The sequence below is a fragment of the Ursus maritimus genome, unplaced genomic scaffold, assembly GCF_017311325.1.
Source record: "Ursus maritimus isolate PB19 unplaced genomic scaffold, ASM1731132v1 scaffold_16, whole genome shotgun sequence".
NCBI lineage: Eukaryota > Metazoa > Chordata > Mammalia > Carnivora > Ursidae > Ursus > Ursus maritimus.
In genome coordinates, this window is record NW_024424008.1 from 43,858,513 (window position 1) to 43,870,895 (window position 12,383).

General features: G+C 48.1%; 1 protein-coding gene and 1 long non-coding RNA gene across 2 annotated transcripts in view; one reads left to right on the forward strand and one right to left on the reverse strand.

The window, feature by feature from the left end:
* The window catches only part of SIAE (sialic acid acetylesterase), a 37,926-nt gene extending 29,408 nt beyond the window's left edge, over nucleotides 1-8,518 (forward strand). Inside the window, exons 8-10 of the mRNA XM_008688239.2 lie at nucleotides 4,662-4,816; nucleotides 5,805-5,994; nucleotides 7,349-8,518. Of these exons, the coding sequence (XP_008686461.1) occupies nucleotides 4,662-4,816; nucleotides 5,805-5,994; nucleotides 7,349-7,615 (612 nt within the window). The 3' untranslated portion in view covers nucleotides 7,616-8,518. The remainder of the gene's footprint in view (nucleotides 1-4,661; nucleotides 4,817-5,804; nucleotides 5,995-7,348) is intronic.
* A 2,658-nt stretch (nucleotides 8,519-11,176) lies between these two features.
* LOC121102911 lies at nucleotides 11,177-12,372 on the reverse strand. Its single transcript, XR_005835040.1, has 2 exons — nucleotides 12,193-12,372; nucleotides 11,177-11,504 (listed from the first exon to the last, which is right to left on the reverse strand). It is a non-coding gene; the product is annotated as an uncharacterized LOC121102911 (long non-coding RNA).
* Nucleotides 12,373-12,383: the final 11 nt, after the last annotated feature.

Sequence of the window (12,383 nt, forward strand, 5' to 3'; positions counted from 1 at the left end):
CAGCACATGGATCTGGAGCTAGTCTGCTTGGATTCAAATCCAGCTGTGACTCTTCTCTAGCTATGTGACTTTTTTTTTTATAGAGATTTTGTTTATTTATTTGACAGAGAAAGAGCAGAAGCAGGGGGAGGTGGAGAGGGAGAAGCAGGCTCCCCACTAAGCAGAGAGCCCGAAGCGGGGCTCGATCCTAGGACCCTGGGATCATGACCTGACCTGAAGGCAGATGCTTAACTGACTGAGCCACGCAGGTGCCCCTAGCTATGTGATTTTGAACCAGATGTTGAATAGGGGGATTATTATTTAAAGTATTATTTTTATTATTATCTTCTTTATTATTTAAAGATTATGTGAGTTAATCCATATAAAGCCTGGCACAGGTGATGTGAGGAGTCAGAAAAACTGGAGGGACAGTTGGTCTGCAAAGAAAGATGAATTGGTTTATGGAGGTGTTGAGTTTGAAATGATGGTCGCAATAACGAGAGCAGTTAGAGACATAGGACCGGAGCTCAGCGGAGTTAGACACATGGATCAGAGAGTTGTTATTAGGGAGGTGATCTGGAGCGTGGGAGGGAAGGAAGAGCTGGAGGCTAGGGAGTCCCTAGAGTGTGCCTTTGTACAAAGGGTCTGGAGGACCAGGGCAGTGTGCTACTGTGAAGTCCTCTGAGTGCGGCCACTTTTACATTCTTTGGCGATCATATGCCTTCGTTAGGAGCAGTATTTCTACTAATCACTGTGGGAGGCTGAACAGCACCCAAGTAGATCTCAGAGCAGGGAAAACAAGAATTTCATTTGGGTATGGAGGATGCTGGTGCCTCCGTGTGGCCGCTCTGGAGTAGTGCAGGCCGTGGAACTGTTGGATTGCCGCAGGAATTCTCCCCACGCTGCCATTTTGAAACCGCTTGCTTGTCTGGAGTGGCTGCGTTTAGCATTTCTCCCTCTGGTGCTTCGGGCTGGTACTTACCCTAGACTCTTTCTGGCAGCTTTGTTGCTGTGATCCTCATCGTGACCCCGGCCGGTGACCATGGTTCCGCTCTCAGTCTTCTGAGTGCTGTGTGGGAAGAAGGAGGGTCACTCACTGGGTCTTTTCACGAAGTTCCTTTGTGAGGCTTCAGCGCCTTTTATCATTTCATATGTTCAAGCACATTTGCCTAAGAGATTTTCAGAAGAGAACTGGAAATGTCCCCTTAGTGCCAGATCGTGTCCTTTCTACTACCATTGCCACCTCTCCAGGGTTTCCCGAGGATTTTCTAGTCTTTCTGGAACAGGTCAAGAAGCAGAAAACTTCCTGTGTTCAAAGCTTCATTTGTGGCCACATTTGTGGGGATGATCTGAGGTATTTGCTGGCTCCGGGAGTGAGAAGGTGGGGGTGGGGGGAGCAGTCTCTTCATAATGTAGCTCCTCTGATGGGGACAGAAATTTTCACATGGAGCCCAAAGACAGCGTGGTTGCTCGCCCAGACGTCTCCCAGCTTGTAGTCTGACTTACTGTCAGATCACGGTTGTGAAAGAGGGATAACAGGTTGATGCCTCTCACTGGCTGGACTGGAGCGAAGAATAAGGCGCAGACTAAATCGGAGAACAGGGTGATATAAATAGCAGAGAAGTAAGGGAGGAAGGGTGGGACCACGTGCTTCAGCGTAATATTAGAGAATGTCCCTGGGAGCCTCTGTCCTCTGCGGAGTAGGAGTCTGTCAGTTTTAAGTCCAGATGAAAGTGTTTACTCGGGATGTCGCAGTCAGACAGCCTCTTACTACCTTTACTGCTCCTGCGCTAGTCTGAGATGCCGTCCTCTCCTCCTCGAAGTCTTGCCTCCTGACTGGTCTTCCCGCTTCCACCTTTTCTCCCTTTTAGGATAGTCTCAACATTTCAGTGACAGTGAGCCTTTGAAATGTAAGCCACAGCAGAAGGCTCCAGTGGTTCCTCCCTATGAGTGAGGTCAGCAAAGTGACCTGCCTTACTGCCTGACTGTCTTTAAGCACACCGGGCATACCCTGCCCTAGGGCCGGCCATTTTCCTTTCCTTCTGCCTGGAAAGTTCTTTCCTCGGTATATTAGTTTTCTATTGCTGCATAAAAACTTACTGCATATTTAGCACCTTAAAAGAATGCTGCACACGTTTCTTATCTCACAGTTTGTGTGGGTGAGGAGTCTGGCATGCCTGGCTTAGTTGCGTCCTCCGCTCGGGGCTGCAGTGAGGGTGTGGGACAGAGCTGGGGGTCTCAGCTGAGGCTTGGGGCTGTCTTCCAAGCTCAGGTGGCTCTTGGTAGAATTCGTTTCCTTGAAGCTCTAGGATTCACGGCAGCTGACTTCTTGAAGGCCAGCAGGAGAGTCTCTGAGTGCTCCACCCTCTTTTAAAGGCTTCGCTCACTGAGTTGGGCTCTCCACCTACTCTTCCTTTGGTTATCTTGAAGTCAGCTGATAAAGGACCTTACCTACATCTGCAGAATTCCAAGCAGATAACCAGGTGTTACAGCTTCTGAGTGATGGGTGCTGTCCTTTCTCTGGGTCCCATCCTCTGCCTGCTTCTGTCATTTTGTCTTTTAGGTTGTCTAAACCTATTCTTGCCCATCCCATTCCTGCTGCTCTCCTAGGTCAGGCCTTTCTCTTATGTTCTAGAATATTCTAATAGCTTTTGAACCAATCAGTCTCTCTGCTTTTGGGCTCTTTTCTTCACAGAATCATTTACATGATCACTAGATTAATCCTTTGAAATAGTCCTTTTATCAGGTCAACAATTTCAGTGACTCTGTAATTTCTAAATTGAAGTGAAATTCACATAATATAAAATTAACCATTTTAAAGCATTCGGTTCAGTGGTATTAGCACATTCACAATGTTCTGCAACCATCACCTCTATACTGATTCCCTATTGCTTGTGGGTAAAATATAAACTCTGTCCAAACACTTGCCTCACTGTATTTCCAACCTGTCTTTCCGACATAAACCCTCCAGTTCAGCTTGATTACTCTCTCTCGCTCTCAGAATTGACTTTCTCCTTCCACCTTTGCATAGTATAAGGTTCTAACATGCCCTGTTTGTAGTGATTTCTCATATTTTTGGGGCCCACCCATTTTTTTTTTACATATTCTTTTTTTTTTTTTTAAGATTTTATTTATTTATTTGACAGAGATAGAGACAGCCAGCGAGAGAGGGAACACAAGCAGGGGGAGTGGGAGAGGAAGAAGCAGGCTCATATCGGAGGAGCCTGATGTGGGGCTCGATTTCATAACGCCGGGATCACGCCCTGAGCCAAAGGCAGACGCTTAACCGCTGTGCCACCCAGGCGCCCCCCTTTTTTTTTTTTTTTACATATTCTGAGGCCATGCTGTCTTATAACAATAAGCTTTGTTCTAATGCAGAGTCCATGCTGTCTGTGCCTCTGATGTAGCATTTAATCCATGCTGTTTTATACTATTGTTTATTAACATTTCTTACGTGCAGGTCTATCCCCTCAATGAAGCTGTGAAGTACTTGTACCAGTAGCTATTGCTTTGTAACAAATCGCCTCAAAACTCCATGGCTTAACATAACCTGTGTGGGTAGCTGGGGGCTGGCTGACCTTGGCTGAGCTCCACCGAACTCTTTCGTATCTCTGTGGGCCAGTGGCAGGGGTGGGGCAGAGCGGGGTGGGGTGGGGGCTCTCACTTGGACTTGGCTGGAGTGGGTTAGATGAGGAAGCTCCATCCCACAGTGCTCATCCTTCTGCAGAGAGCTGTGGGCTAGCCCAGGCAGGTCATTCTCCTGACAGCAGAAATGTGAAGGAGCACGTGGAACCACATGGGTCTCTGGAGGCCGAGGCCAGGAACTGGCACGTCGTAACTTCTGTTTCAGTCTAGTGACCAAAGCAAACCCGGAGCTGAGCTTAGAAAGCGGTGGGGATATACACTCTTTCTCTTTCTGGGAGAAACCACAAAGCCAGATGGCAGGAAGCTGTGGGTGCAGGAAGGGGTGAAGAATTGGGGTCTTTGATGCAATTTACCACGTGCTCATGGGCAGATTCCTCTCAGCTTCCCGATAGCGCCTAAATCTATGGATAGATGTATCGGTTACCTGTGGCTTTGTAACAAACAACCCCAGTACTTAGTGCCTTTAAAACGTCAGCCATTGTATTTGCTCATGATGCCATGGGTTGGCCGGGCAGGGCTCAGCTGGTCCGGCTCAGCTGTGCTCGGTGCGACGGCAGCCCGGCTTGCTCCTGTGGCTGCAGTTTGAGCTGAAGGCTCGAGTGTTCACTTGACCGGCCTCTCGGCTGAGCCTGTGGGCACATTTACCCCGCTCTCTCCTAAGGCTCTTCCCCTGTAATTCCTCCAGCAGGGTAGCTGGTCTGTTTTCACCTGGCCATTTCCAGGTTCCAAGAGAAAGAAATGAGAAGGCAAGTGTGCGCGGGGCACTGGCCAGAAGCTTTGCATCACTTCTGCGTTCTGGCCCGAGAACATCACAGCCTTAGCCCAGATTCAGTGGGAGAAGAAATAGACTCCACCTGTTGACGAGAGGGGCGGCACAGACACACTGGTGTGTGGGTGAGGGGCATTCAGCCGCCACCGTACGCAGCTCACGAAATCCTTGTTGAATGAACATTTGAATGAACGAATGAAGCAGAAGCAGTTGGCTTATGAAGAAGACTCTAGGACAGGATTCTGATGTGACATTCTCTACTTTCTAGTTATCTTCCTATCTGTCTGCAACCTCAGATGACACATTTCCCGAGATCCGTTGGCATCAAACAGCAGACTTTGGCTTTGTCCCCAATGCGAGGATGCCCAGCACGTTCATGGCGGTAGCAATGGATCTCTGTGATAGGAAGTCACCTTTTGGCAGGTACAGCTGCTTCTTGGGCTTTGCTTGAACAGTACTGTCTGTTCTTTGTCTGTGGCCTTCACTTTGACGTTCACCTGTGAGGGGCAGAGAGTGGGTGATCTAAGGACGGACCTTCGGGACAGTATCTATTAATCATTTACGCTGGCATGTGCCACACTAGCTAAAACCCTCAACATCTCAGCGCCTTGATGCAACAGCATTTTACTTCTTGTTCACACCACATGCTCCAGAGAAGGTCCACAGAGGTCACCAGAGAGGCTTTGCTCTAGAGTCATTCACAGACCCAGAGTGACGGAGATTCCAAGTTGATCTGTGCTTCCCGTCACCTTCCAGTCTCACCCTGAGGATGAAAGTAACTTCTGCCCCCATTGCATTGGCCAGAGCAGGTCATGTGGCTCTGCCCGGCTCAGCGAGAGCAGGAAATGGAATTCTTCCCCGAACGCAGAGCGGGGGTAATGGGATATCTGGGAACGGCTCCAGTGACGACCACACGCTAGCTGTGGGATACAAGGGGATTTGAAATGAAATGGGGCCCAACACGTAGTGTTTGGTTTATAGTAGGAACTTGAACAAATATTTATTTTTGAACAAATGTAGATTGATTGAATGACTAGAACCTGGAGGGTACCGAGTAATGAACAGTGGTTTCAGATGAAACATAGGACTTTCAGTGGCTAGAATAATTTTGAGTTAGCTCTCCTCCAGTGCCTTTCCCCCCTCCCTCAGGGTCTTCCTTCTAAGGTCCTTCCTTCTAAGTCATCTGCTTTTTCAAGGTCTCTAACCCATAGGAGGCCCAGAGCCCCGTTTATGGTCACCACTCACCATGTCCCCTAACCTGACAAGCCGCTGATCACTGGCCATTAGATTCAGTCAGCTTGATTCCTACCTTCCTAAAGGGGGCTTTGTGTAATCCTTTTTTTTTTTTTTTTAAAGTGTGGTTACTGTTGAGCTCAAACCCGAAGTTCTCTACTTGTTCTTTATCCTGTAGCATCCACCCTCGAGACAAACAGACGGTGGCCTACAGGCTGCACTTGGGGGCCCGGGCTGTGGCTTATGGTGAGAAGTTGATCTTTCAAGGACCGCTGCCTGAGAACGTGGAACTCTTGGCCGACAGGGGGCTGCTCAACCTCACGTATTCGCAGGACATCCAGGTGCAGAGGCAGGACAAGATATTTGAGGTGAGAAGACTAGTTGAAACAGTAGGGTTCATCCTGTGTGGGGAGTCAGGCTTTTCTCCGCACTGAGGCCCAACTCTTTAACTGTAACGTTTCTGGGAGGCGGAGCTTGGTTTTTAGCAGGGCAGAGTTTATGTCAGAGGGCGGACTGAGTAGCTAATAAGTCTTTCCCTTAGTGGCAGTTTTGACGGGACAATCAAGGAAAGGAATTCACGTTAAAATACTCCTTTTGTGTTTTCGCTCTGGCGAGGGCCTGGGGCTTTATTTGTAGGTTACCTACTGAAAAATTCCTTACTCCCGAGTATTTCCCCCAACCTTGGATGTCTTATTAGGCCACACTATCCCAAATTCTGATATTCTTTTGAGTTCAGTGTCTCCTTTGAGAGGCTTAGCTTGCGGATTTGTAACTCAGTGTGAATTAATGTAATGAAACTGCTTTCTTCTCGTACCCAGTGAGGCTCATTCTGCTGTGGGACTAGGGCTAAGAATTAAAGAGCTGTTGGACGGGTCTTGTACAGTTGGAAACATGCAGATGAGTGTCTCTGGGAACCAGGAGGCCATCAGGCTGGATGGGGGGGGGGCGGTGTTTGAAAAGAGGGCACTGGAGAGAATGAGAGAATATGAAAGACAGACACTAATTCACACGAGTTTATCTAGGGCTGCTCCCCCTTGAGTCCCAGCTACAACATCCCCTGGCCTAGGTGCTCGGGCAGCACTTACCCCCCTGAGCTTCTTTGGACACTGGGTCTGAGGCCATCTAGCTCCCCAGAAGTCTCCATGCTGAGTTCGGCTGTCCCCTGTAGTCAGTTGCTGGCGGTGTGCCTGTCGTCTGGACCTGGAATCCTAGTTGGGAGCAGGACAGAATTTCAGCTGGGGGTACTGGATAATTTATGTCCCCTTCCTTGGATTGCTTTCTGGTTGGAGAAAGGCTTATTATCCATGGTCCCTTTGTGCCCTTTCCTCGTTCCCTGGCTCCTGTGGGAGGGCCAGCGTGCTCGCGGCAGCTGGACCGCTCCACTGGCTCACTTCCTGCCTGCTTGGCCATCTGGTCGGAAGGATCACAGCAAGGGTGTTCAGGGGAGCCTTCGCCAATGCTCTAATTATGCCTCCTTGTCTCCCTCAGTCATTGAATGGTTTGTTTTTTGATTTATTTTATCACATGAGCATTTCTCATCACACTTTGACTGTGTTGACCAGACCCAACCCGGACTCAGGTTTGTTCTGGTTATGGTGGGAAATGGACCCTTGGCTAAGCGTGGCACCTTCTCTCCCTCCTAGTCTCTCTAATGAGCAGTTCCCAGTCTCTTGGGATAGCCTGGCTGACCTAACCATTCCGACGCTGTGATTCTCTTACTAGATCTCCTGTTGCAGTGACCATCAGTGCAAGTGGCTCCCAGCTCCCATGGACGCCTTCTCAGCTCAGACCCTGGCCCTGAATATCCGTTCTTGCCGTGGCGCTCTGGCTGCTGTTCGCTACGCCTGGACCACGTGGCCTTGTGAATATAAGCAGTGCCCCCTGTACCACCCCAGCAGCACCCTGCCGGCTCCTCCCTTCATTGCTTTCATGACAGACCGGAAGCCCGGCGAGCACAGCAAGCTAGCTGGTGACATAGTGGCGTTATGATCCTATCTTGGACTTAAGTGTGGGTCCTGTAGATTTGGGCATTTAGGTGTTGAAGTGATGATGACAACTATTGCTTTTAAAGGCAACTAATAGAAAAGCCGCCCTGGCCAGCTCCCAGCCAGCACATGGCTGTTTCTAGATTCTGAATAGGAGATGAGCCAGTGCTGGCAGGCAAACGAGACGCTTGCCTTTTGTCCCCTAGCCAGCCTAGGTGTCTTACTGGACTAATTCCCAGCTACAAACAAATGAAGCCCCGGTGTCATTCACCTCCCTTGTGCAGAGTGCGAGGTGTCACACTTTTGTCACCTTACGTGCAGTGTTGTGGAAACACAGTTGGAAGAGATTTGAAGGCTCATATTTATGTGTTCTTTACAAAATCTGGCAAGTGGTTACTGAATCTCTGTATAAAGTTTCTAAACTTCCCAACGGTTTTTCCTTATGTGGAACTGAACTCTTTCTAGCCCTATTTGTGTTCTCTCCTAAGCCAAAAACAGTTCTGTTCCTTCGTCTAAATGATGATGTGACTGTTTGAAAGCAACCGGCCCCGTGCGCAGGCATGTGGGGAGGCGCGGAGGGGCTGCCCGAGGGAGGCGGCGATGGGGGCGCTGGTAGCAGCCCAGGAAGGCGCGCGGGCGGGAACGGGTGGGGGAGTCACGGGCTCCCGCAACATGAGGACCCAGGTCACCGAGAAGCAAACCGGTTCAGTATAAATCTCAGGCTTTTTAAGCTAAGAGGTTTACCTATAAAAAGGATAACCCAGATGGAAGAAAAAGGAGGCTGAAAATAAAGCTCCACGATAAGCATTTAGAAAAATAATCCAGATGGGACAAATGTGAAAGCGAACTCTGTGGACGGTTAAGAATCATAATGCATTTATTGGTTGATTAAAAACAGCTAACAGCACTTGATAATTGTGGCGTCTATTGGAATTTGGAAATAAAAGTATAATCATTAGTGGCACGTATACATTTATAGCCCATCCAAACTGGGTGAGGAACAGGTTTGTAGGTTGTCTTTGAAGCATGAGTAGCTTCCGCTCCCTTAATGGGGAAAAGAACTAAAGCAAGAAGCACCTGACCCGGAGGGGCCCCGGGGTGGCTCTGGGCATCCGGGATAGTCAGTGCCAGGATTCATTTCGTAAAAAACCAACACAACTATGCAGCCTGCAAGGCATTTTGGCTCCTCTGAGGACTTCCTAGTGGACAGTTAACTCCCCACACCCGTACTTTGACCTCATATGCATCTGACCTGGGGGGGAACCATGAACCTAGGAATGGACTCCTGAGAAAAAGTAAATCTACTCGCCCCTCTGCCAACACATGTGCGCACACAGGGGCTGTTCTAATTTGCAGGTGGCTCGACGTGGGCAGGACCCCTATGCCCAGCCTCCTTTCTCCTCCAGTAACCGAATGCAACACAGGGGGAAAACTAGCTTCAGGTAGTAGATAAATTAATGAGAAGTCACGTGAAACTTCATTTTTAATGGCTGAATAATTTAAAACATTCTGCGGGAATTCAGTTTATTTTCCAAATGAAAATAACTCTTTTGTATTTGAAAAGTTAAATTTATAATTATTGTAGATTTGGACACTAACAAAAAGAATAAACAAGTAAGAATCACCCCAAAATTCATCATTTGGCAAAAAACATTTAATATTTTGGTAAACATTCCCTTGATTTGCTTGGGTTGTATTTTACACACTACACATCATATTATAATGTTTTTGACTTACTCTAGTAAAATAATTTCCCTGTGTAAATTGAATATAACTTAAGGGTTTCAGTCTGTGGGAGCCCCCTACTTTATTTAACCCATTTTCCCTTAGTGGACATAGAGATTTTCTCCGACTTTTCCGTTATAATGAATACTGCGATGAATGTTACATGCAAACATCATAGCGCACTTACCTCCTCAGGATCCTTCACGTGGAGGAACAGTTCTAAGGAAAATATGTTTAAAATTTTGGTACCTACAGCTTCACTCTTCTGAAGGGTCCATGGTTTACAGTCCCACCACGGTATAGTGCTGTTTAGCCTCGCTCCCACTGACACTGGATATCGTCAAATCTAAATCTTTAACAATCCAATAGATGAAAAGATGTCTTAAGTATACTGGGGGGGGGGTCAAGTTTTTAAAAATGATCTGTAGTAAAAACATTTTATATTTGTTCCATGTACCCCTTTCGTGTGAATGCATGTGATTTTTATATAAATACACATATACACACTATAGCTGAAATCCAGATTTCAGCGTTTTGACATGTGATGCCTTCTACTAAGTTCTAATTGTTTTATTTAATTTAAAAAATAGAGGTCTTGACTCCCTCAGCTTGGGAACAACCAATGGGTTGAGATCTGTAGTTTGACCACCACTCCTTTGGGAAAGTGACGAAGTAGATACACTTATTAAAGCAAACAGCATGATAACTTATTTAAAAAAATTTTGAATGTCTTTCTTAAAGACACACTTTTATGTGTTTTACTCAGACTGCACTAGAAGATATTTGCTCTATGTTGAAGCAGTAGCTGTCATTTCTGCGAAGTGCGCGTGTCCAGCCAACTCAGGCAGCGAGAAAAGGAAAACATGAAAGCATTAACAGCTTTGAGTCATCCCCTTTAAACCCCTGGCTTGCTGTTACCCAAATTTTTTTTGTATTGTAAAAGCTACAGAAACTTATAAAAAGACCATAGTTAAGAGTCATGAAGTTAACAGCGGTTAGTTTCGGATACTTGAGTGGCCAGTGCGCTGTGCTCCCAACGCGGCCATCCGACCCCTCCCTCCGCTGGTACATCCACTCCTGGGAAACAAGATCCCCCCGTCAGCAGCTAGGAACTGCGGTACTGTGACGCCTGTCACCGCTCCTTCCCCGTTCTTCCTGTTCTGGGGTCCTTCCGTGGCTTCCTTCCGGCTGGCCCGGGTACCTGGCTGGGCGGCCAGCAAGGGCAGCCCACATGGTTCTGCCTTGTTCCGGATCCGGCGAGGCGGGCAACCTCTCCCTTGGCGCCCTAAGCAGGGCCAACACATTCAGTCGCATAGAATAGTCATGTTATTAGCCGGCTAGCGAAGTGACGGGGTGAGCCTGTTGTGCGGGATGGGGGCTGTTATCTGTGTCATCATGTGGACTGTATTCCGCGACAAGCACATTCTTGGATAAGGAACGGCAAAGGGGGCAGACAGGATTACAGAGGACTTTTTGATTCCCTTGAAGGATGTGAGGTGTGGAGAGAAAGATGAACGGCGAGCCTCGGACTGGCCTCTCCAGCTTGGGGACAAGCAGCACTGGGCTGTGATTGGACATGAAAAGAGAGCAGCTGCTCGGGTAGCAGGGGCCGGGACTTCATTCCCGGAGCTAGGATCACAATCCAGGGGGAAGGCTGTCAGACTCCCACCTCTCCCTCCCGAGTGGCAGCCTTCTCTCACTTGGGCTTACAGAGCACTAAGTTTAACTCAGGCAGGGCTAAGCAAAAAAAAAAAAAAAAAAAAAAAAAAAAAAATCCTTTTTTTAAAAAAAAAAAAAAAAAAAAAAAAATCCTGATTACAACAAGATGAAAATAAGCAGATTTGTAAAGAGAAATTTATTGCTAAAAATAAAGCAGCTGAAGCTTTTCCCCGGGAACACTGTCACCACGGGAGCCTCCATGACAAAATGTGTTGGTATCTCCTTCACTCCTGAACCGCTGCCTTCTTCCACACTCAGAATTTTACTTTAAGTTAGATGACGTGGTGTGCGACCCCCTCCTGCTCAATCTGAAGACGGGGTCGGGCTGCACTGTGACAGAGACTTCAGGTGCTCCAGGTGAGTGTCCACCAGGGGTTCGTGTGTCAGGAATGGGGGTTGGTAAGAAGACACGAAGGGTGTGGGCTGAAGCTCTGGCAGGTCCAAGGATCCTGAAGAAGAAAATTCCTTCAGTTCCACTGCTGCCTGGGAATCTCAGGGGACTGATCAGACACATGGATGTCCTTTCAATTCCCTACACCCTTACACCTGTCGGCCGAATCTTGCCCTTGTTTGGTAAGACAGGACAGAAACTTAACTTTTACACTGACGAAAACTGTGGCCAAAATAGATTAAGTGATTGATTTGCCTAGGGTTATACAGTATATTAGAGAGAGAGTGAGAAATTTTAAATCTATTACTTCCCGTCCAGAGCTCTTCCTATATGATCCAAGGCCAGATCCCTGATCATTCCACCCATCCGGGGCAGGGGAATCCACCGAGCATAGGTGGGACCAAGGCCGTGATCTGGTCCCCTTCACTTCATTTGAAATTTTAGTCCTGCACAGTAGACTCTCCCCTGGAGCTCAGCTTGCGTCTTACTTAGGTTAGAAAAAGAGAAAGGCCAATTTCTCCGTGGGCCCTGCCTTACCCTGACAGCCGGCCGCTCCGTGATGCGGCCAGCACTGCTGGGGAGCCCGGCAGGCCAGCTGGTCCTGGCACCCGGGACTCTCCGTGGTCGGGGCAGTGAAGTTTCCACCACTTACTGCCCAGCTATTTGCAGTACTCAACTCTGAATGAAGAGTAGAGGGCGGCCTAAAAGCAGTCCACTTTCAAGCCAGAAAGGTAAAATTAAGATACCTGGCAGAACGGGGTCACCATGATCTTCACCAAAGGCCTGTCTCTGGAAGGCTTCGAAGCTTATCGCTGCATCATTCTCTGGCAGTCCTTGGGGCGGCTGCCCGTCTCCGGGTTTCCACACATCAAATTTCACCCACTGGTAACTGCAGGATCAAAGGGCATTGTGGTAAGGGGTGTCTGTTAGCCATAAT